Here is a 25,964-nt window from a genome sequence, read left to right on the forward strand (position 1 = left end):
TGAACATGACAAGATTTGAGACAATGGTTTAAGAAGAAGGATGAGGAGTACTGAAAATAACAGGCTCTGAAAACAGAACTAAAAGAGGAGTTTGAAGAACACAAATTTCACACCAATCATTGACACTGGGAAGACTAGTGGGATAAATGTGGAGACTCACAAAACACAAAAATATTTTTTCTATTTCTTAAACATCATTATACTTGCTTCTTTTTTTCATTCTTCTTTGGGAGATATTAAAAAAAAAGTGAAAAAACATGCAACCCAGAATCCAATTTAGGAAGTGTGGCTGAGGGGTGAGGAAGCTTGTTTGGGAGAAGGGCATCATGGTTTTATGTTTGTAGTGCTCAAACCAGGTCTTGAGTGTGAAGCTTATATCTGTTAGCTGAATGTTTCCCTAGCAAAACCATTGGGGAGTAGTAGTCTGTCTCTTTAGTTGGCATTGTTTTGCTTTATATCAGTAATTAAATCTCTGTTGGGTCAAATTATCTCTAGGGTTAAGTTATCAGGAGTCTTGCCTAGGATATAGGAGAGTTAGTTTCATATCCATGGAGGTTCATATATGAATATCCATGCTTAATTATCTACTTTATTATGATAGCTTCAGTAGGAGAGATTTGGGTGTAGACCCAAGAGCCTGATGGCCAGGCTTTTGGGAAAGGGAAAAGGATATTTGCATGTTCATTTATTTCAATTACATTTCTGCTTATATTTTGATGCCCTGTCTCAGTGCCCTAACTATCTAGTTAATATTATTAATAATATGCTGTTAGCTGTGCCAGGCTCATCCGATTTCCTTGTAAAGGAAGAAGGAATTTTGAAGTTGGAATTCTCAAAGGAAGCTTAGAATAATCTGAATTTTTATTTCCTGATACGCTAACAACAGAAAGAAAGGTGGAGTTTGTATCCACCATCTCAGGTCAAGAAATCTAGAGATTATTGTGCTTTGTTTTTCTGCTGTGAGATAATAATCCTACAAATCAAGAAACAGACTTGTTAAAGCAGAGATATCTTCCTGCTTTGTGACTGTCCTTTCCTTACTATCCCAATATACCTGTAGTCTGTGGAACCTTAATGATATATGTAAATATTTGAACTTAATAGTAATTAACAAGGATGAGGAGCAAGAAGGCAAGACTTTAAAAGAGCCTTTCTCCTTTAGCTAATTTCCATTGGCTTGAGTTGGACTAGAGATTGAATTCTGTGTATGATGTGACTGTGAGATTGCCAGTTTTTCTTAAGAGGAGTAAACATATTTCTGTATGTTTTTCACATGAATTATATGCACAGTCAGAGGTGAGTTTGCATTTTTTAAGAAAAGCTGACTCCCATCTTTTTGCAAATTTTTGTCCACCTGTTCAAAAGTTAATTCCACTTAAAAATTGCTGTTGATAATAGGTAACTTTGATCCTGTGACAAGTTTTTTTTTATTTCTAAAATATCACATCACTATCAAGGAAAAATAACAGTAGTTATTATGTCAGCTGTTCTAACATTCTCCAAATATCCAACTTTATCTCTGAACAGGGTCTACTAAAGGTTGCTATAGACAATGCCAGAGCTCAAGAGAAACAGGTCCAACTGGAGAAAACAGAGCTGAAGATGGAACTCTTCAGGGAACGAGAACTGAGGGAAACACTTGAAAAACAGTTGGCTGTGGAGCAAAAGAACAGAGGTACCTTGATTAAGCAGACATAAACGCCTTGTTATTTATTTCCTTGGGAAACAATTTTCTATCAAACAACTGTGTTTTATCAAAATTTTTTCCTCCCTTAAATCATGTTAGGTCTCAGCTGACTGCAATGAAGGATGCTTTATAACCTGCCTAATTTTGTATAGGGTCTTCATGAGACTTGGAGCAAGGACCTTCCCTTTTCTCACCATTTTTCTTGAATATTGTTACATCAGTAATACAAAAGCAATTATAAATACCCTATGTGCTGTAACAGACCTTTGTAGGTCATGATCATTAGGAAAAGGGATAGCTACTTAATACAATTTGTATAAAATTTAGGAATCTACAAGTTTTTAGGAACTCTGTTCTGTTTTTATAGTGCATATTTAGGCAAACTGTATGTAATAAATATAAAGATAATGATAATATACGAACTCTTTATAATGCATAGTAGGTAAAATACATGTTTGTAGAAGTAACAGTGAAGGTTTTTCTTGATGAAACAGAAGCATTAGTAGCATTTGTAGCATTAACATCAGCCCACTGTAAAGCCTGTACGTGTTAGAGATTTTTAAATAATTACATTGATGGTGAAGGTGAGACAATTTGGAGTGATTTTCAGTAACTATTTGTATTACAAGCATGTTTCTATCTTTTTTATGCATTCATCTCTCTGTCTCTGTATGTCTCACCCTTTAATAGTGCCTGATTACTTTGCAAGACAGTTAACCTCTGGCAATCCCTTGCTGTTTAACTCAGACCATGACAAGTCAGATGTGTATTTTTGCAGGGCTAGAGTTAGAAGTCTCTTCTTGTCCAGTTTAATTTTCTGGTAACCACCTAAACAGAGAATCCCAAGAACAATTGGATTCACAGCCAATGTCATTATGCCTTAAACTAACATGCTTGCAGTAAGTACACAATGTAATCCCGTTTCATGCCTTGACCCATTAAAGGAGAGGACTATCACATCATTAATTACCCTTTTTTTTAACTTATGAAAACATATTTTGAAAGACAATTGCTGTTAACAATTATCACACCTGTGCAGTGAGTCATCCCTTTGTCCACAACTGGTCCATTCTGCTCAATACAATTGTATTACTTCTAAATTAATTTGATAAAAGAGTAAAGTAATTTGGTTAGTCTTCAAAACTTTCTCACAACTGCTCAAATATGTGTTCCTTTTTACAGTTGTACAATCACATGCAAAACAGAAAAGGTTTGAGGGGGAACCCATCTGATCTTTAGTTTTGCCATCTACGAATTAAGCCTCTCATTTTAATGAATAGGAGTTCTGTTTCTGGACAATAAAAAAAAAAACTTTTATAACCTGTTCTCAGATAGGTAGGTGGAGTCAATTACATTGTGAAGACTTCTTTCTCTTCCCTTTAACTCCAGAGGTCACACGGTTGACAAGGCTGTGCTAGACATATGTGTTTTGAAAAGATAAAATTAAGCAAAATGAATTTCACTCAAAGTTGTATGTCAGAAAAAAACATGGGATAGTCCGTGTTCAGGTTACTGAAATAATTGGCAACATTATTTTCAGCATGATGCATTACCTCCTTTTCTACATGCATCCCTCTAATGACAATCTTGCACTGGGAAAACAGTCAGACCAAAGAGGAATGGATTTGAACAGTTAATGGTGGTATGCAGCAAACCAAATATAATGAGGATGACTATCTCTGCTAGTGGATACTTCTGTATCAAAGAAAGTATGGATTATTCTTTCAAATAAAAAGATCGAAGTAAGAGAGAAAAAATAAGGCCAGGTTGTAATTATTGTGAAAATTCATTCTTCAATTAAAGGCAGAAAAATGCATAGGAGCCTTTACCTATGATTAGTTTTTCAAATAGTAAGTGTCATGTCTTTAAGAAAGTTTCACATGTCTTAATGGAAGCATAAGCAAGAAGGGAGAAATGTACCAGCTTCCCTGCTAAGTGAAGAGGTACCATATAAAAATACTGAAAAACACTTAAAAGCTACAGCATAGAAACACAAGCCACTGTGTCACATACAGGTCAAACCCTTCATGTGAAGGGTATCTTCAGCATAAGGCAACATCTATCTATCTATCTATCTATCTATCTATCTATCTATCTATCTATCTATCTATCTTTTGCTCATCATGTTAATAGAAGTGAAATATAATTCTGTTTAGTGGCTACAGATGAGTATTTTTGCCTTTTTTTATGGACTGTTGGATTCACGGCTGCTACTGTATGTTCTGCAGAGCTGCTTATTTACTGTACTGTTTCCTTCCTTCTTTTTAAATTTTCCAATTAGTGATTCCTAAGGCTGTAGGATGTGTCTCATCAACTGGTGAAAGTAGGATAATATCTCTTCTGTGAGCAGCTACACAGTAAGGGTTTGCTAATTCTGGCTCTGACTGCTGTAGTCACATCTACAATGTGTCAGCCATGATGACATTTTAATTCAGAAAGCAACATATGTTTCCTTCTCATTTATTGCAATCACTTTCAAAGTACTTATAATGAAAACATTAAAACCATGCAATGATTCAAAATGTATTTAGTTTAGCCTTTGTATAGATGCTAGCTGTTCTGTGATAATATGAGCTAATTAGCCTGTAAAGTAGTTGGTGTTGTACAAAATGAGAAAGAACCAAAATTCCAAAGTCTTGGATGTAAATTATGTAGTTATTCTGACTACAGGATATGTGCTTATGTTAATTTTGTGCCTGAACAGTTCTGTATGGCAGCACAAAATATACAAGATTATCTAAAAGGTGGTTCTTCTTAGCATATGAATTAAAAAGTAATAACAATGACAGTTCCCTTTAAAAGTTTCATTATTTGCATTTTGTGAATGATGCCACCATCACAGTCTACTGTCCCTGGGGAGTATGAACTGGTGGAAATATTTTTTTGTGTTTTCCAGCCTTCATTCCCAGGCATATACCAGAGGTTGCTTTGCAGTTAGATATAGGGCTAGATAGATCTTGACATGCTAACCTAACAGTTCCTAGTTTGGTAAGGATAATTCTTCTGGTGCATATAAAGAATTCTTCAGTAATATTTTTTTAGCTAGTGTCAAAATAACAGAATGTCCTGGAAAGGATTTTCCAGGAAGATCTTAGGACAAAAAAGCTTTTTACATGCACATCCATGAAAACCCTGAATGTGCTATATAAGAACATTTAGGGTGTGGTGGGGGAGAAAATGCTATCCTTTACATGATTGCTTCAGAGGTCCACATTGGTTTAATGGAGTAGAAACAATTGATTGACTTTACCCTTTTCCATCAGGAGCATAACTTGCAATATGTTCCCTTAGTTAGACATCCTGCAAGTCTTACCTCTGTGGTTTTAAGTAACTGGTAACATAGAAAAGAAAATTGTGATGAAGACCCATACTGGACTCGACAACCTTTTCCTAAAGAGTTGAAAGTGAAGAAATTGAAGGAAAATATTTTTTCTACATAAGGACTTTCTACATTTTATTTCAAAATACTCATTTCTTTACTAACATTTTCCCTCACATTTGACAAAGCATATTAAATTTACTTGACTGGAGGATCCAGCACCATAAAGGATTTGCTGTGAGTTCTTTAAGGTTAGATGGCTGGTGGGACAGACACCAACAGAAAGCAAGAAAGAGAGAAGGGGAAGACACAATGGAAATGTGGAAAAGAAATAAATATGGGGAGGTCAGATGGCTTGAAGGAAGCAGAGCTTGGAGGGGAGTTAGAAGACTCAGGGCCTTTCCCCAAGAAATGAGGACCAGAGCAGGGTGGGGGCTGCCCAGGACCCAGGCAGATGGATTCCCCTCTTATGCAAGAGAAGCTGCAGGGAGGCAAGAACTGCATCACCATGTGTCTGTTAACTGTGCTATGAGAAATAGAAATGGTGAAATTAATTCTGAAAACCCCCTCACCTCCAGAGACAGGGGTTTATCTACATCAGATGATTCACAAAGTACATGCCATTGCTGGTTTTCAAGGTTTTCTGATTTGAAAATTCACAGATTGTCAGCTGTTTATTAAAAAAAATAAATCATTGCTTGATACCACATACAGTTTTTAATACTGTCCTACAGAACAGTAGCATTTAGAATATTCCAGGGTGATTCCAACAAATTTCAAGTAATTTAACTGGTTATTGTGTAATTGATCGGTTTATATGAACATCTCAGTTGTAGTGTTTTTCAGGACGCTTAATAGGTCATCATGCAGCCAAGTTTCAGATCCAAACTGAAGTGCACTGATGTTATTTTCCTTTCACAGCAATAATTCAGAAAAGGCTAAAGAAGGAAAAGAAGGCGAAGAGGAAATTGCAGGAAGCACTTGAATTTGAGACTAAACGACGAGAGCAAGCAGAGCAAACACTGAAACAGGCAGCTTCAACAGATAGTCTCAGGGTCCTAAATGGTAAGAAGCCAATTTTTGCCTCGGTGCCATAAACTTCCAATTTAAGTGCCAAAAGAATCTTGTTATATAAAAAATTTATAACATGATGGAAAGGGAAAAAAAGGAAAATCTCTTTTCTTTCCTTCATTCAAATGATACCTCTATCTTTATTGCTTTGTTACTTTATATAGTATGTGCAAATAAACTCACTGGAGAGAATGTTCAAACTAGGACAATTTTATACTATTTTCTTGAGAAGTCAATTTTTTTCTTCCTTTTTTTCTTCCCCCCTTTATGCTTGAAAAATCTATTGCTCATTAATCTTCCCAGTCTAACAAAAAATTGTCCTGGCCTCCAGTCATTGTTCAACATTAAAAAAACTGACAAAGGTTGATTGTATTGTAATTCAGCATTGGAGTAACAGGTTGTAAAAAGGGCTATAAGAATCAAATGAAATATGTGTCAGTCTTACCTTTCTATCTTTCTAGACTCTCTGACCCCAGAGATAGAAGCTGACCGCAGCGGGGGCAGAACAGATGCTGAAAGGACAATACAAGGTAGGAATTTGCAAAAGGCTATAAATCTAGATCTTGCTATATGAGTTTTTCCTCAGCTTTAGACTGCTATTCAAGCATGTAGCCTACCATCTGGGCCGCATCAAAACAAGTTCAAACAAGGTCAAGTTCATCTTGCTTGTTTATAAGAGAGAATACATTCTGTGCTGATAGATTTTCTTTAAATTAATAGGTCATTTTTGTTTATACAGAGCAATTAAAGAAGAATAATTAATTTGAAGCAGTATTGGTTTGAATCTCAGACATGCTGAATGCAGTTTTTGTGAATATGTGTAGTTTGATTTGAGCTAATGATGTTTTTAAAGGTATATTTAAAACATCTTGAGCCTTTTAACTGTACAAATGGCTAAACCTAATGGGTAACATTCAAGGCATGATGAGAATTTCATAGCTAATAGTCAGTGGCAGTTACTGAAAGGTGTGTTTCAATAAGCTACTCTGAGCATTAACAATAAATAAGCTGTTTATTCCCATCTTGGAATTTTCATTTACCACATCCCATTATTTACATTTTAATAAAACAAATTTGCTGAGTAAATTATACATGAAATACTAAAGAGAGCCATATTACTTCCCCTGTGAATCTAAATGTATATATACATTGCAAACATCAAGATATTAGTAAAGAGCAAATTTTGAAGATAGTATTTATGTTATAATATCTGTTCTTATCAACAGGCTAAATCTACTTACATGAATACTAAGCAATAAAAACAGCAATTGTTTTCAATGGTAAATGAAGGTGCATTTTTCAGAGGCAAGCCTAAAAGGATTAGCTCCAGTAATCACACTCAATTGCCTTTATTTTGCATTTTGAAGTCAATCATCTTAACAGTATCATTTGACATCTTCTGTGTGTTATTTAATCTCATTTCCTAACTTCCAAGGAGTTGTTACTGGTGTGCCACAAGGAGGCTGTAACAACAAAATAAAAAAGTCAAGAAGCTTTTAATGGATTGAACATATAAACAAATACCAAAGATGCAATAAGTTCTTATGAAAGACAAACACACAAATATAAACAAAGACATTTAAAGCAAGTTATGTCTGCAGAGTCAATAACACAGAAGTTGGAATATGCCAGATTAAATGTTGCCTGGGAAGCGAATACATGCTATGAGGTCTATTACCCTAGAATTCTGCCTTCCTTCTCATAAAACATGCACATTATTCAAAGCACCATTTGATATAATTAATTTAGTAAGAATTCAGCCATTATTTCATTTTGTTATAATCCAGACATTGTGTTACTTCTTTTGATGCTAAAACAGACTTCTAATTTCTTGGGAGGCCATGCTGCTGCACTGGTTGCTGCAATACTTCTACTCATTGCAAATATTAATTGCTCCATCTTCAGAACATTCTTGCAAGGAGGTGAAATTTGGAGTATTCCAATTTGATGGCTGGGAAACAGAGTCAAATACAGATTAAGATGACATATTACTTAACTGTCAAGTATCAAAGACCTAATTTTTCAGAATAATTTGCTTTTTTCAGAATAATTTGCATTTTTGGCAGAAGCACGCAGGTGTAATCAAATCACTGTTCCTGTTGAATTCAGTCTTGCTCATAGGCTGAAATATAAAGTTGGATATTTATAATATGAGCAACACAAATTTGAGAGTGTGTATTCTAAAGGATTTATCCCAAACTATATAGGAATAGCACTTCAGCTTTTGAACAATGACTATGCATTCTTTCCCAGCTATCCTCTGCTCATTTCATATATTTCCATTTTTGCAATAAGTGAAATCAAGGATTTACAGGAGACATTTCTAGTAATGACTTTTCCTTGATTCATCTGTCCCAGGTGATACACGTTAAAAACAAAACTAAAATCCACAGATGATTATTTAGTTCAAGACTGGACCATGATATTTTCTGATTGTGATATTGAATCATATTGCAAAGGCAACCTTAATTCTGACATTTCCTGTATCTACTTTGTACTCTCAACATATAACTAAAGCAGAGGTTTTTTCAGAAAATGGAAAGAAGAAGCAAGAAATACAGTTTTCATGTCTTTCAATTTAATCTATTCAGCTCAATCATCATACAGCAGTCCAGAACTTTCAGATCTAGTGCAATATGTAACCCTACAACACAAATGTAACTGTAGGAACATATTGTCAATGTAAATCAGTCATTATAGGGTGACAGGCTTCAGAAATAGTTTAAGAAACAGTTAATAGCAGACAAGTCATGCCAAATGTCAGGACTCTTTGTGTTCATATTGGACTCTTTCCACTAGTGGAAGGAGGCTTTCCTTTCACCACAAACTCTCTTTTCTGTGTCTGCCTTGCTATGTATCCCTGTGTATCTGTCCCAGTTCCTTCTTTCTTCCTCCTCCCTCCAATCCCACCTTTTGTCAATTGCTAATGTAACACTTTTCCTTGCTCTACATTACATTACTCTTCTTTTTCCCCCAACTTCACATTCTTCCGTCATTCTCTTCTAACTTAGTTTCATGCCACTCTGATTATTTCCTTAATTACAAGCTCTTTCTCTCTCCATGACCCCCTGGTTCTGTCTGACCCTTCCTGTTGCCTCCTCCCCTTACCCAGTCATTTCAAGAGCTGCATTGACATTCCCTTTTATCAGCCTTCCCTGTTGCAAACCCCATCTCCATCTGTAGTGTCTGCTTCCCTTGTCTCCCTGGTCAGGCTCACATTCCCTACTGGTTTCAGTACATTTCTGTTTCTTTTCTTTATGTGTACCTGCCTGGATATCAGGGAGGGAAGCACTGAGAGCATTCTGTTCCAGTTTCAGTATTTAGCATGACAATTGTAGGCAGGAGTGAGGAGAAAGAATTGCAGGGAAAGAACCACTTCATTCCTGAAGCACTGGAATAAAGCATGCTCAGTACACATGGGGCCCTTTACCTTCAAAACTCTACAAAAGCTTTCCAGTGGTTGAAACATTTTCCAGTACTTGGAACAAAGACCATATTGTCACAATTATACAAAATTTCAATTGTGTCATTTTATTTGTAAATGATATTTTGTATACTTTGCTATGCACCATAGAAGAAATATTATATACACATATCTATTATATTCTATTATACAGTATATCCCATAATTAAACATATAATACCACCTCTTGCATCTTTCAGGTTCTGGGGAAAAAATTCTTACTAGGGAAATTCTTTCTTATTCCTCTCAAAAATATATCAGTGTCTCAGTATCTAAGCATGCCTGGGGTAATAGTCTTTTTATCCACAATCATTTTTCAATTTACTGTGTTGAGCATGCAATGTAGTTTTATAACTAAGCAAACAAAGGTGGGGAAGCTTCAGTGCTCTGTAGGGAAGTGATATAATTGAAATACAAAGTGTAATTTCAGCATTTAAGAAAAATTATGCAAGAAAATCATAATTAAAACTAAAGAATTTGTTTACTATTTATTATAAATTGATACTTGTCAACTTGAAGTTATATCTAATGTTGCTATTTTTAAGTATCACTTTGAAGAGTAAGGAATAGAACTAATTTAAGCGTAGAGGATAATTGCATTTGTCAATAAGGGCGTATGTTCTGTTCTATTTTTTCGTCGTGTAGCACTCATTTAGATTCACTTTTAGTGCATGTAAAGTCTTTTGTAAAATGGGAGCAATAATAAAAGGAATTTGAATACAAGACTATAAAAAGAAGCAATGCAGGGTATTTTAGGGTGTTGTTTGAGTTTTTTAAATACTGAGTAGGTAACAGTTTGCTGCAATAACCATAAAATGTTAACAAATAGTCATAATAAATAATTCAAATTTGGGTCTTGGATGTACTTATGTATTTTTTTGAGCAATAGAAAGAGATAATAAGCTATTAGGAACTGGTGAAGACACTGGTTTTAAATGTTTTCTTTGCTTCTGTTTTAAATAATAATAAAGCAGATTATCCTCTTCTCCATACATATTGTAGGTTCACTAGATGCCTATGCCTAGCTCCCAATCCGGTTTCCCAAGACCCCCTCATCCCACACAAAAAGGTACCATACAAAGATAATGTTTGACTTTTATATACTGTTTTGTTAACAGACCTCTTACTAAGCACTAGAACAATGACATTTACTGCCGCTTTTACTTTCTTATTTACGCTGAATTTTCTTCTCCATCTGGTTACTTACCATGTATTTGCCTGCCTACATTATTATGTTTTCTTTTCTCCTATATATCCCACATTCCCAATTTTCTATCTCCCAGTAGTTTCCCTCCCCAGTCCTGTATCTTCATTTTCATTCTATTTAAACACCAATCATACACATCATCTAAAATCCTCTAAAAGTATTCTAGTTCTGCACCATCTTCACCGTTGACTGTTCTTTCCTTGTCATGTTCCTGTAATGTGTTCCTTTTGCCAAATTGCTCACAAATGGTTTTGTGCTGTTGTCCCGAAGCAATTGTTGGTAAGAAGAGGAAGATTAATCAGATTTTCCCTCTTTCATGCTGCTATTTTTGGTCTTTTCCATTTATTTAAATTACTATCAATTGCCTCAGTTTGTACCTTTTCTGCTTTCTTCCAAATAATTTCCAACTTCTGCATGCTGTCATTCCAGCTGCTCCTGAAATCAGCTCTATCATTTTCTCCCAAGTCTTCTTACCCTGATCAGTTCCCTGAATTCTCAGTTCTATTTTTTTTACTCCAAATGTTTGTTTTTGTTGCAAGAGGCCCTTTGCAGTTTCTGTGTTCTCAAAGTTCTTCCATCCTGCTCACTCTCAGTCAGTTCTTTCCTCAGCTGTGCATTCTCCTCTAGCAGAAAATTTATCCTCCTTGTCCATTGGTCAGATTTTCACACCTCAGTTCCTTACTCTGCTGCAAGTATTATTTTTTTCTTCTAGCACATTATCAGCCATTCTTCAAATGTGTCTGTTATCTACTCTCTCTGTCCCTTAGCAAAAGGAACTTACCCTTTCTAAGCCCTTTCCCCCCAACATCTTCCTTTCTTTAGTTCTCCACCTCTTCTCCAGGCTCATATTAACAGTTCAGTTAAGTATAATGCTAAGTGGTTTCAGTTTATACCTTCCTGGTGTAAGAAAAAGACCCACTCAGCTACCATGCTCACAAAACCTTCCAGGGCTATCTGTCTTTTTTCCCTCCTAGAGAGGACAAGGCAGGAAATAGAGATGTTGAATAGATCCAGGAATAGAGAAAGAAAATAACAGCAACTCAGCACACTGGTCATCTTTGAGGTTCCTTTGCAGGCTGCTGAACAAGAACAAGAAAGAAATTATGATTTAAATTTGCCTATTGCAAGTGTGCATTTTGCTGCCCAAATATTAGGGGGAAGCTGCCCTGTAGTTGCCCTCCACATTAATAAAAATTGCTTATCTACAGCTTTAGTCTTTTGCCCTGAAACATAACCTAAATTGTTTCTGCATTGGTTTGAAACTTACTTAATCTATTTTTCAACAAGCAAAATCCCCATAATAATCTCAGCAACTGATAGTCTTTGATTGTTGCTTCTTATATTTGTGTTTGAAAGATGGTTGTCTGAAGGACTTCCACAATGAAAAGGAACTTTTTGTGGTTCTGTGAAGCTTCTGCACACAGTTCTATTTCTGATATATAAATCTTGGACAAAAGCATGTGGAAATATGTGATGATATTTTTATAAGATCAAAAACTTTATTGGAAAAGGCCATTATCAAGCTGTGAAGTCAAGCATTCCAAAATTAGGAAATGGTAGAATTAAGGTTGTCTTCCGCACCTTTGTTCAACTGTCTGTGTATGTGTCATGATACGATCTTTAATTATGTGATTGGATACTGTATTTTTCACAGTACCTTGTCTCATTCAGTGCAGGGGACAAAAATATAGGTGAATAAAGGGATATCTATCCAATATTTTCTTCATCTTCAGTGGTCAGTGTGTCTTGTAATGCTTTATGTAATACTTGGTTTATGGATAATATTTCCATAATTAGACATCATGCATTAGAGAATAGTTGTAAATTATTATATAAATTTCTTCCATATATTAAATCTTAATTTTGGCATTTCCTAACAGCTGAGGGCTTTGCTTCACTAATGTCTTAGGTAACCATCTCCTAGGGCTGTCTTCTTAACAAGTAAACTACAAAGTCAGAAGTTTCACTGTGAGACAACATCTGAAACCATATGGAATTGAATTTTAAAATTCACAATGATAAAGCTAACCAAGCAACTGATAAACTGTAATATCATAATATGAGCAGTGTGGCCTAAGAAATGACCATTTTGCTCTGGCAGTTTTACAACTACTTGCTGAGATAAAGACAATTTTGGCATATATTTCGTGCTCTTGGGCCAGAATCTTCCTTTCATTTTCCTTGCAACCTGTATCACCTGTAACAGTGTTTCCATCAAGCTTTCTTTTCCTTGGCTCACCGTCATCTCTGGGTTTTCTATCACCGTTAATAACAGCTACCAAATTTTCTTGATCTTTTTTTCCTCACACCTTCACGACAAGTTTCTTTCCATATCCAGTCATAATTCCAGCCCCAAAAGTTTTGACTTCTTCTGCCTAATACTCTTGCTAATCAAGATCCTGATGTCTTGATACTGACTCATAACATTCTGTCTATATGGCTCATGTCTAGGCACTCACCACGACTTTTCCTTCTAAGAAACCTCTGAATATATGACTTTGCTTGACTGTCTTGCCCTGTGTTCTGTCTCCCCTCTTTCCTTGTACTTTCAACTACTGGGTTCTGTTCTTGTCTATTAATGTAAATAACTCAGTCCGCCAGCTTCAGTTGCAGTTATTGTCAGCCAGTCACTTTTAGTACTTTATTTCTCAATGTCTTCCAGTGCCCTGGTTTCTATGTTTCTATGTATGTATTTAGCCAGTCTCAGTCACTCCCTCAGTCATATTTTCTGTCCTTATTTCCAATTTTGATCACATCAGACTTGTCCTAATTTCTGAAAATCTTGAGTATTTTTATGAGTTCATGTTTTTAGACTTAGAGAAGATTACTGTTGGCTGCTGATCGTAGAGAGGGTAACATTTTCCAGTGCATGGTTACTCTCAAATTAACTAATGATATTTTATAAATAGTTATCAATATACTCAAATGACAGAACATGTATTTCTTTTCCAGAGATATCACTATTCTTTGCATCACATTTAACATATGTCTTCTCTTTTGTCTTTTCTTCATTTATTTTCTGCATGATATTGACTGTGATGACCAGTGCTAAGTATATTTCCTTTATCTTTAAAGTCCTTTCAAGAATTGCATCTTTCCCTTAGAGCTTCTGTCTCCTATCTCTGTCTCTGTTCCTTTCCACGTCCCCCTTTATCAAAAGAATGATTCCATTTTGCACCCATAGCTGCCTAAGGACGAGGTCATCCATCTGTATAATGCCATGTAAAACAATGGCCATATGTTCTCTAAAGTATTAATTGATTGAACCTAAGTAAAGCACATTATTCTTTATACATTTTACCAAGATTTTTCTTGCCTTTTTTTCCTTATTAAAACTCTTGGAACTGCTAAATGTCTCTCTATATGTATCAACTTGTAAATTCTGCATTTTTATTCAATTGACACTTGCTCGTTAGTTATGCTGGTTTTATCAACACTTAGTAAGTACTATGGATTTGTTGTTACTCATTTATTATTGCATGGGACTTCTAGCAGAAAGGTGCTTGGGTTTAGTATAGAGCCAGAATTCTCAAATGAATGTATCAGGTCATTTGCAGAATGAAAATACATTTTCATTTTCGCATGTGATATTCCCTCTTCTCGGTCGACCCATTTCAACACTGTTTCAGCTTCCCCTCTAGTGCTGCTTTCTCATTTTCCTTCCACCTCTGTTTCACCTCCTCCCCTGCCAAGTACTGCTTCAGAATATCCCAAATATTTCTTAATATGTCACTTCCTTGACCTGCGAGGCAATGTGTGTCTATGATCTGGAGCCATGTGGCTGCTGGCTGACTAGGAGGTGCATGCATTCTGAGGGATCAGTGGCAAGCCAGGAGATATGCATTTTCTGCTGGACATCTTGTTGCTGCCTCTTGGCAGCTGGGCAAATCAAACAGTACATGATGCTTCTCAGCAGCTGAAGGGCCAAACAAATGGTTTTTCAAACTGCAAGAGACCCACAGCCCACCTGTTGTACAGGCCTGCTATAAAGGTTGAACATTTCAGCAGGGAAAAGAAGTCAGGAGCTGGAAACAAAGCTGTCAGAAGCCTGGAAGGCAAAGGGATTTTTTTTCTAGATATGTTGAATAACTGCCCAAGGAAACATCTGCTACTTAGCTAGGCTGTTTATGGAAACAAACAGCTGACTATTCTAGACCCATAGAAATATAGAAAGGTTCTGTGAAGCAGCAGTGACAAAACAGTGGACTGACTTGTTTGGAGATGAACATTATTTCTGTGATTTTTAGACCACTTAGCCTGTTATTCCATTAGGCTGAATTAAAAAAGCAAAAACAAAAACAAACCAAACCAAAAAGGAAATTAAAAAACCCCAAAAAACAAACAAGCAAAAAACCTAATCATTTACATTTAATTTACCAATAAAAATTCTTTTATTCAGTTTAAGAGTCAAGAAGCACTTTGAAGGTCTGCCAATATGAAGTAACATGTCTTGTGAAAATGTGACTTTCAGCAATCTGATGGATAGATTTTGCATTTTTCTTTTTTACCTGTCTGATTTTCAGGTTTCTTCATTAAATTTTCCATTTTTAAGATTTCTAAAGATCAGTAAGACAACTGGTTTCAGTCTCTACAGTTTTGGTTAACTGCAGGCATAGGACAAGACTGTCTCTGTAATGTGACTGTTGTCCTTTGGGTTATTCTAGCTCCTCTCTAGGTAAGAGAAGTTATTTGAGGCAACAGAAACATGTGGGAAAGACAACAGAATGGAGCAAAGCCATTGTAGTGACCCACTGGGGAGTGATATCTGCTGTTTTGTTATTGATTCTTCTCTGCATGCCAGAGTTTGACAAACAAATTGATGCATTGGTGAAAACGTATGCACATGCACTGTTCAATTATAGAAGCTAAAGGATAGTGTGCTTTCTGCATTGCTCTTCTCTTTAGTCTTTCTTATGCGCAAAAGAAAATTTATTTTCAGACCTAGTGATGGTCTTAATGGTGAGACACCGTTAAAATATTGGTGTCTAACCCTCAGTGACATTTAGTGGAGCTGCCTTAGCAACTCCCTTTGGATAGTCCACCTGATTCTATTTTATTTTTGTTCAGTCTTCATAAAATATTTGCTGGTTCAACATTGTTTTTATTTGCAGTAACACATAATGCTTCATTTTCCTTTTGATTAGTGCCTTAAACTTCAGCTGCTTTTTGACTTCACTGTGTAACACCTTGTATTAATGTCAGGGTCATGCACTTATTATTCATGTGAACAGTGCTATTCACTTCAATGAAATTATATACATAATAATAAATAACAACATTAATCTGTGTGCACCACCTTGAATTTCATTACTGTTGCAGAAGATACATCTCTGAAAATAGGTTCTCTTAATTTTTATGCATTTTAGAAAGAGCTTGGCTCTCTCTATGCACACTAATTTTAACATTTTATTTTATTTCCCCTAAGCCTTACTAGCTTTACCAGCTCACAAGTTTTAAAGACACTTGTTTTACTGATTTTTTTTTGGCTTGACAGACTATCCAATATAGTTTAGCTTTTAAGCCTAGATTCTAAGGTAGACCTTTAAAACATCTCTTGCTAGTTCATCTGTCTTTTACCTGGAATACTTGATGAGGAAACAGACGTTAAAGATTTATTTTGTTTCATATTTCATTGACCATGGATAAATACTGAAATTATCTTACAATGCATGGAAACCAAACAGCAATAAGTAAGTTCCCTATCCACCTGCCCAGGAGTCAGCACTTTGGCAGGTTTTCAACCCAAGCTAATCAATTAAAGACAACATTGATTAACTTAAACAGAAGGTGATATTGATTGCAGGCAGTAACCTATAAATAGACAATTGTTTCATAGTGTTCATAGGTCATTGTTAGCTACACCTTTAAACTTCAAGGTACATAATCCTATTATCTATTACCCAAAAAGCAAAGGAAAGGCACAGAGTGAATATACAGTTATATATATGTTGCAAAGTACTCTTATTCAACTCTCTCATTCAACATATACTCTTACATAAAAAATTTCACTTTTTTTTTGAAATTGCTATCTATTGCAATTTACATCTCATTTTATAGCTGTGTGAATATGGAGCTGATGGAAATCAGATATGTTCCTGACTTTTCTACTGAGATGAATGGTTAATCAATCAGATCTTCTTCCAACATGGTGCTTTAGTTCACTTTTAAAGAAACTGTATGTAAAATTAATGACTAAGCATGAACAGAGTCAAGTGGGAAAATTCAGGACAATATGAATACTAAAAAGACCCCACATTGTGCTCCAGAGGCTTTATATAGAATTGTTTTGACTTTCATTTTCATTCATCCTACATGTTCATCTTATTCAAAGAGGGAAGGATAGGATAGATGAATTCTTACGTAATAGACTTCTGGGGTCACCCCAGTTGTCTTGCTACCTGGGAAGGATGGGCACTGCAAGCCATCATCCTAGGTATTTTTGTTTCCCAGAAGTACTCTGTTCCCTTCATCTTCTCCCTCAGAAGGTGACTGAAATCTGATCAGGCAGGTAGAATATATATTTCTAGTATAGTCTCATCAGCTAAAAAATAAATAACATTTTCCCTTTTAGAGAAAGAACTAAAAGGCTTGATTTTTTTATAAACCAGGATGAAAAATGGATTAAAACAACATTGTTTCAGTCAAACAATATTTCTATAGCCTACCATGAAACGGGTATAAATCAAGTGGATTTCTAGTTCATTCACAGCTGAACTATAATGTGGAATGTTCTGAGGTTGGTTGTGGAGCTAGACCTGCTGGCTGTAAGCTGTTTATCAGTATTTGCCTATACAGATACGCAATGTGTAGAGAGCTGTCTCTTTTTCTTATGTTCTTTTTTCCCCCAGCACATTTACTACATCATAGACAAGTGCTGGAAAGTAACATCATATCATGTCATGTCAAGATATGTCATAAAGAGGATTGTTTCTTGGCATTAGTTTTTTAAGCTCTATAAAGATTTAAAATTTCCTGATGTTTGTGTATTATACCCATATAAAGGAATTTCATCTTTCAGTATTAGTGTGGCATTCTTCTATTAAATCCTTAAGACCTCACCATCAACAGATATCAAAATATTTAATGATTTGGGATTTTTCTAATAGATGCACTTCCCCTGTGACTTCTGTGAAGAATGAGGGAGACAACTCTTACACCAAAATAACAGTAATATTTTTCAGTTCTTCTGAAAATGCTGTGCTTTGGAGAACTAGTAATGTAGACTAGTAGCCAGGAAGTTACTTTATCCATTTAGCACACATAGGAGGAAATCTATTAGACAGGGAAATCCATATGTCCTTCCTGAAAGATGCTACAGCTTGAGTAGGTAAAAAGAAGCATCCAATCCAGATAATATTTCAAATCTTGAATTTCAAGTTAATTGAGACTTAAACCATTAAATACAAATGGTCACCATCCTATTCAGTGGCCATTTTTGACTATCAGCCACCATCTGCATCAAAGAAGAAAAAATTTCTAAGCAAGTCATGTGAGCTAATCTACCAAGGCAGGTCATAATCAATTTTCTATCTTATCCCTGCATGTCTGAACCTCTGAAATGAGGTTTTCAGAGAGAAGTTAAGACATTCTTATCTTAACATTAATTCTTGCACTATTTTAAAAGTTATTTGCTTGTCCACAAGTGGATGACTTGTGCTATTTGAGGTGCTGCAGTGCATCTGTGAGATCTGCATCATGCTCCCAGAAAATCCAGGCCTTTCTGGAGCAGCAGCTGGAAGCAGCCTTACAGGATGTGGAAGTCTGACTCAAATCATAGCAGATATTGAACCAAACCCCTTTTGCTCATTTAGAATGCCTTTGAACATACAACATTCTACACTTGGGTTATATTAAATGAAAATTCATAGTTTATTGTGTATATATTGAATAAAATATATATTTATCACTGTGTTAATTCTAAAGGGAAGGCCTATGCCACTCCTATCATTTTTACACACAAACATTCATGAGATAATTTCTCTAGATCTTGCTCCCCTATTATTTGTGGACTAGCTTGTTTTCAACATAGCATTTGACTGAGACAGGAAAAAGTCAAGTAGGTAGAAAAAGTTGTGGGTATTTTTAAAATTATTTTTAAAGAATTCCAAACGGACTGACATTCAGAAGGATCTGATAATATTTACCATGTGTGACTCAAAATGAGCTCTTTGGCCAAATAGATAAGTGGTCCTGGATATGGCAGCCCTGAACTTTGCTAATGTGTTAATACATTAGCATATTCTCATACTTTCTCTGTTCTTTGGGATATCTTTGACTTCTTATCTGTACATTCAATATTAAAATCTTTTCATAGCTACCTACTTTTTCTTTTTGATTTGAAACAAACAATTCATTTTGGCCATGAAGCTTGCAAGAGCAATCATATTTTAAAAATAGGTAAAGAAGCAAAGTTGGTCTTTAGCAGACACTCAACAGAGTGTATTTATTAAGTTTGTAATTCTTTCAACTGCTAGTGTAAATAAGTATATTGAAACAAAACAAAATCAGGCATCAAGCTGAAGGAAAGGGTGTTTGTGCATAATAGTTCTGATAAACTATTTAAGGGCAGATTATTCATGGAAAAACACTAATATTTTAACTCTTAAAAAATTAGCTAGTCCAAAATCAGTTTGTTAAATTTTGGTTATTTATTTTCAGAGGACATTAAACTGTTATAATGTTTCTGCATGAATTTAAGTTTTAGTAAATAGATCCTTACTTTTTATTTGTGCTACTGATTCCAATTTGCAGCCTTGTGGCTGTCTCAGATAAATTGTTTTGAGCTATGCCAAGAGTAACTGGAAATCTACTAGAAATGTTTTCATTGTAATATCTGAACAACTTTGCAGTCTTTAATGGATTTAGTCTTCACATCAGGAAATACTCCTGTGATGCAGAACAAAGCAATTATCTTTATATATAGAGGGGATAAGGAGCTTGATCATGAATATATCAGAAATCTGTGGTATAACAGAGACTGAGCCTAAATATTGCAAGAGTTCAAGATTTTATTCTGCCCTTCATGTTTTGCCCTCCCTTTTATATATTCTGTCATGCTTTCTCATTGTACAGACATATGGAAAACTAGATGGAATTTACCAACTTGAATATCAGTGGCAGGATTTATGTCCCAAAACTCCATGCTAGCAGAATACAAGGAGCACATCATCTGTGCCTGCTCTGCACTTGCTCAGACTGATGGCTAACCTCTGTGAATATCAGGGTAATGACAAAGTGCACCTGGTCTAAGTATTTTCAAGTCTTTTCTTTGTTAGACAAAGCTTTGAAAATACAATAACATATGCTGCCTACCATTATTTGATTATGACTTGATTTTGTATGAGTGCTAGTCTTATACCAAGTTGACCCTGTGTATTTATCTTTTGTAAAAAAGAGCTGACATAAATTCTAGATTCTGGTACTTCTACATAAATATAACCAGTTTGGTTAAAACACCTTGCATAACGACATTTCAAAGGTTTGAAGGTACAGTAGTGGAGAATGGATTATTTAATTACTGTAGGTTCTATCAGCTTCCTAACCCAAAGTTGCACTGAACTTTTTTTCTTCAGCTTTCTTGTGTACACAGAAGCTCAATACCTGCTATACTTTTACTCATAGAAGTAAAAATAAACCAGTATGAGCTTTTTGTGTTTCAGGAGCTGAAAGCCTGTGTGCATTACTGCACCATCCTTTTAATGTTTCAGTCAAAACCACAAAGATGTAACATTTAATTGAATCTGAGCCATCAAATGCAAATCTGTCCACAAGTGTGTTATGGCAGCAGTGGAGTTTTATGTGAAAAAGTATTTTAATGCATTTCTTTTAAAAGGTAAACTGATCTCTTGCCAGCAGTGGGGCAAGAGTATTCATTAAATCTTTTGTTATTATCATCCCTACCTATGTCGCCGACAACAGTATTGAAATTACTGTCCCATTCATGACCAGGTAAACTAAAGTTATTGAAGGAATGTAACAAAATAATGTCACTTTCCTTAAAACTTTACACAAATACTGAGGGGAGATGATGACTATGAGATGTTAGTGACTGTGCTGGTAAGTGCTTTTGATTTATATGGGAAGTTATATATGTCCATGAACCTGTATTCTCATCACATTATGGATTCAGGCAGCATTCTTGATCTCAGGTCTTTCTGTCAGACTCATCTGCAAATCCAGGCTTCAGACCTAAAGTGCTGTAGTGAGTTCATCTTGTAAGCATTGCTTGGTGAGGGTCTTCTTAAATGTGGACAGCACTGTGAGGATGCTTATTTGGAAGTATCACTCCAATTTGAAGCGTTTTGATAAGGAGTAATGCACAAGGTGAAGGGTAAGGCAAAACCTTTCAAGTATTGTGTTTCTACTTGTTAAAAGGGAAGAGCCAGTGAAGGAATTAGAAGAGAGTGACAATTCAAAGAAGCAGACTAGGAAAATATTTTTGCCATACAAATTTGTTTATACAACCAAGACAGAAACTTTAGTAGGTGAGATATGAGGAGAAACATCATGTGAATTTATAGCTAGAAAGAGGGATAGGAGAATGAGGGGCAGAGACTTTTTTGAGAATAAATTTAGACACTGTGTTGTAATGAAGAGTCAGAAGTTACAAACAAACAGGATAGTTTGATTTTGAACTTTACTGACAGACAAGATTAAAAGAGTAGTTCATAGTGACTAAGAGTAGTAGTAGTGGGGAAGATGAGGAGGAATCTGAAGAGGTGAATGATTAACAGCTCTGTTTTCTCAAACTAAGATTGTCGGAGCAGTGACACATGCACACAGAGGATCAGAAAAGCAGACTGAGGTTTTATGTCAGACAGAAGGGAACAGACCTGGAGTACAAAGGGCTGTGTCAATTGTCAACATGGATATGGTGACTGAAATTCAGTTTATGGATTAGACTACTCAGATACAAAGTATGGGGAGAGAGACAGTGTGAGAAAGATTGTAGCCCTCAGAAATTAAAACAGAAAGTTGAGAAAGAAGTAAAAACTGTAAAACTGAGAAAGAAGTTAGCAATGTGGAGGGAGAATAAGAAGATCCCAACAAAGGGTAAATAGCATTTGAATGCCAAAAGATTTTTAGGAAATTGCTAGTCTAGAATCTACCAGATACGATACGAGATGTTAGTTCTAATATTTGTTTGTATAGAAATCATTAACACAGACACATTCAATGAAAGTTTCAATAGATCAGCTGACTAGCAACAGAAATAATGGTCAAGGAAGAAGGCACTTCCCAGAATTTTGCAAGAATTGTGTTCATTCATCCACATATTTGACACTTCCTTAGCCAATTAGGAACATGCACATACTGCATCCATGTTGTTAAGCAGTATGTAGCTGTAGGAAGGTTTCATACACTTTAACTTTTTATCAGTACGTCCCTAAAGACATTAGGATTTTTATAATGAATCATTACAGTGTGAATTCTAGACATTTTATTGGGTAATTTTGCTAAACCTCTTTGGTAGTTGCACTTAAGGATTTTGCTAATTGTGGTAATCAGCTTTCAAAAAATGTTAACACATGGCCACATTTTCCCTCCTTGTATTTAAAGAGAAAAATCTCTATTTCTGTCAGACACTATAGATTTTCCACCTAACTGAACTAAGAAATAAATTATATCAAGTCATTTCACTTTAATATCTGATTCTAGATAAGAGGTGTGTAGACAGCAAAACTTTCAGAGGGAGGTGCCTTCAGTTGGAACTTGGCAAACCTGCAGGGGAGGGAGAAGTTAATATTTTAAAGGGGCCACATAGTCTTCCATTACCTTTAATCCTGCAAGAAGCTAAGAAATGTAGAATGTAAGTGAGCAGATGTTCTTAACAGCCTTCTAGCAGCCTGTTTTTGTAAAGAGTGCCAGCTAGTGATTTTCACTGCTTGTGGAAACCCAGCTTTGTGCTGGGGTAAGTGTTAAGGAGAGCAAGTGAAAATTCCCCTCTGTGTACCTTGTAAAATGAGTGAGTGTATATTCATGTTATGGAAAAAGAAAATTATGTTGTCGGATTTGGAGAGGATAACGTAACTCCTTTGCTAGAGCATTTTTACTAAAGGAGCTTAAGCTGCAGAAAAAACGCATTATACCTTGGGTATTGCATGTAATAAAATGTTATTTAAATGAAAGATATTGAAATAAAAGTTTCAGTTTAGGAACTTGAGTGTATTGTTGTGAAAAGCCTAGTCAGTTAGGTTTATAGCTTCATCTTTTCACAGGAAGAAGCGTAGGGAATCCTCGTGCTTTATGCAAGTACAGTAGGTTTTAGATAACAGGATCAGGTCCACAATTTGCCTTTCTTAAAACCTACAATAAAAAATGAAAATAAATACCACCACCACACAAACTACAAAGGTGAAAAAATGCTGTATGTTGCATTTTCCTACCTCCTGTGGCTAGGGACAGAATGCAGACATGCCACAATAATGTTTTTTATTTCTACTGTTCAAACCATATTAATGAGAACATCATTTTGGAGAACTAATTATTTCTATTTGTCTTGTGTCACACTTTCTAATTCCCCTATATTAGCACAGCCAAAGCAAATTAATTGCTTTTCCAGCAGTTGAACCTTGTCCAAGAATGAGCTCACATTCCCTTCCAGTTCTGCAGTTTCTAGGAGTGCATTGTGTCAAAAATTTCTCTTGATACTAAACATAGCCCAGAGAATATCTTTGCAGATTTCTGTTGCTGCTCACTTGATGAAATTTATAAGTTTAAGTGACCCACTAGGAAAGATAAAGTTCTTAGCTGCAAGATTATACATCAAAACAGTTAAAGTGAAATTAAAATTAAATGAATGAATCTCACTGAAGCAAAAAAAGCAGTAATTAATGGTTCCCTTAATTGTCTTCATAAAATATTTGCATGGGTCTAATTTGCATAATTTGCATGTATTAATTAATCTTTCAAAGGAATTTTGTGCTGAGAGAAGCCAAAAAATCTCTTTGTTTTATTTAACATCTAATGAAATATTTATCTTCGTTAATGAACTTCTCATCTTCATTAAAATAAAAATTGCACAAGTTTGTATGTTTTAAATGTTTTTATAATTGAAGTATACAAAAAAAAATCTTCAGACCTACAGTATCTGAAAAACAAACACATTATTTCACATTCTGTGTCATTTTGACTACAGCAACATTTAAATTTGGAAAAACCCTATTCCCTCCACCAAAAGTTTTCAAGGGTTTCAAAATTATTTCAGTTTTATTCTTAATTGATGATAATTTTTGGGTTTTTATATTTTACAAACAAGGATGACAAAGTAAAAATTTTGGTATTTTATTATTGTCAACTTGTGACACTTCAGAGATTTTATGGAACAGATGTAATGCACAGAAAAAGAGACTAGCATCATAGGTTGGAGTTTAAAATACTGCAGGAGTTTGTACATGATATGGGGTTAATTTATACTCTACAAGATTACCAGCTGAGGAAAAAAGAAAATAGTTTGTGAGTTACTACCTGGCACTTAATGATTGAACTTGGAGTAAGCCTGATGAGTGTAAGTTACAAAGGACAGTCCTGGCTGCTGTGATCAGCAACTTTGAGTCAGTATCCAAAATATCCAGACACACAAGAATGAGAGTATGCTGTGGGAAAAAAAAAATCATCAGTATTGAAGTTTTGTGCAAAATCTGAATATAGAACTGCAAGGAGATTAGATTAATTTAAGAGCTAATTCTGTAAAAAAAAAACAACAGGTATAAAAGGACAATGATAGGGTGTTTTGGGAAAAAGGTGAAGGCTGTTACTTAAAATGAGGACCACCTAAAATCCCAAAGTAATCTATCAGCTACTTAATATTGCTGGAAATAGAGTCTGTGGAGAAAGAAGACAAAGTATAGTTAAAATAGTGTCTCTACAGAATGTTAAAACTGTGCTTAGTAAGACAGGTGAAAAGGAGTTTCATTCACTTCAAGGATGAGTACAACATTATTGGAATAATGAAAATATACTTGAAATAAGGAAATGCTTGGGGGTTTATAATTTACAAGAAATTATATTTGCACAGTAAAACAGCACAATGGGATTTTTATTCATTTTCAATATGCCTGCATTTGCTTAAATCCTTGAACAAGTTTATAAACATGTTAATGTGTTTGCATTCATTTTAGACATGCAATACCTGAGAAAGCCAAGCCTGCAGAGACCAAAAAGTCGGTGCTCTTTAAGAGTGCTTTAGAATTTAATAAACAGGATGTTTAAGCTATCAAGATGGTATAGAGAGTCATATATTCTTTACTACATTATCCTATAATTTTTTCAACTGATAAGATATAGTGGGACTTTGCTAATACCATAATGGCAGTATAGATATTGCTCCGTGTTCTGAAGGTGTGGAATAGCTGCTGAGGCAATGTAATTATCTATAAAATACCCAAACAGTATCAGTGGGAGGGATATGTTCCACTTCACACATTTGTGGGGTAGATGTCTTTATCTGAGCTATTTGGCTGGACTCCTGTTAAAGTCAATGAAGAGTAATAGACACATCTCTCCCTTTGAAGAAAATGAATCACAACTTCCAAGTTTCTTCATTGCTTATAAAGGGAGTCTGCTAAACCAGTTCAAATGCAGCTACGTTCAGTGCAGGTGTCTGAAGTTAATGTGATGAATTTCATGTGTTGTGTATTTTCCTTTTTGCTTGCCTCAGAATTCCAGCATCAGTTGTGACAGTAATAACACCAGAACAGCTGCATTTCAGTCACATCTTATAACTACTGATGTTAGAAATGGGTAATTTTGCATCAGTTCTAGAAAAATATCCAATCTTGACAATTCCTTTTCTGTTTCGTATAACTTTGAACAGTTTTGAAAGTTGCATAAAGTATGACTCTCAAATGTAGAAAGGAGAATTTGAATTCTGCATTAATACTGAAGCTTTGCACCATTTTTGTTTCATTTGGATGCTACTACACAAGGCACAAGGCATGAAACAAGAGTCAGAAAAGCATTCTGAAGATTCTGAAAAAAGAACAAAAGCAGCCATAAATCGAGAGGTAGAAAAAGAGATAGATGAGGTACCAAGAAAAGGAGGTAGATGGAAGTATCACAGAACTCTAGAAGGGAAAATAGTATCACATTACTCATACAGCTTCATTATATTACTGTAACTTTATTACTATATCATTACTGATTAGTAATGGACAACTAGTTAATGTTTTGCCTTTTAAATGTAGTTATGCTAGCAAACAAGATGTGGGCTGGAATT

At 35.2% G+C, this 25,964-nt stretch overlaps 1 protein-coding gene across 6 annotated transcripts in view; it reads left to right on the top strand.

Annotated features, from left to right (window-relative positions):
- Nucleotides 1-25,964, top strand: part of DACH1 (dachshund family transcription factor 1) — a 352,605-nt gene that overhangs the window by 309,846 nt on the left and 16,795 nt on the right. For 4 of the 6 annotated variants that reach the window (XM_036384853.2, XM_036384861.2, XM_036384879.2 and 1 more), the window contains 3 exons: nucleotides 1,528-1,675; nucleotides 5,928-6,071; nucleotides 6,539-6,607. In XM_036384853.2, coding sequence (XP_036240746.1) covers nucleotides 1,528-1,675; nucleotides 5,928-6,071; nucleotides 6,539-6,607 — 361 coding nt within the window. Of the gene's footprint in view, nucleotides 1-1,527; nucleotides 1,676-5,927; nucleotides 6,072-6,538; nucleotides 6,608-10,542; nucleotides 10,610-25,964 lie in introns of all 6 variants that reach the window. The other 2 variants (XM_036384869.2, XM_036384894.2) reach the window with 1 other exon arrangement.

The sequence above is a fragment of the Molothrus ater genome, chromosome 2 (genome assembly GCF_012460135.2).
Source record: "Molothrus ater isolate BHLD 08-10-18 breed brown headed cowbird chromosome 2, BPBGC_Mater_1.1, whole genome shotgun sequence".
Classification (NCBI taxonomy): domain Eukaryota; kingdom Metazoa; phylum Chordata; class Aves; order Passeriformes; family Icteridae; genus Molothrus; species Molothrus ater.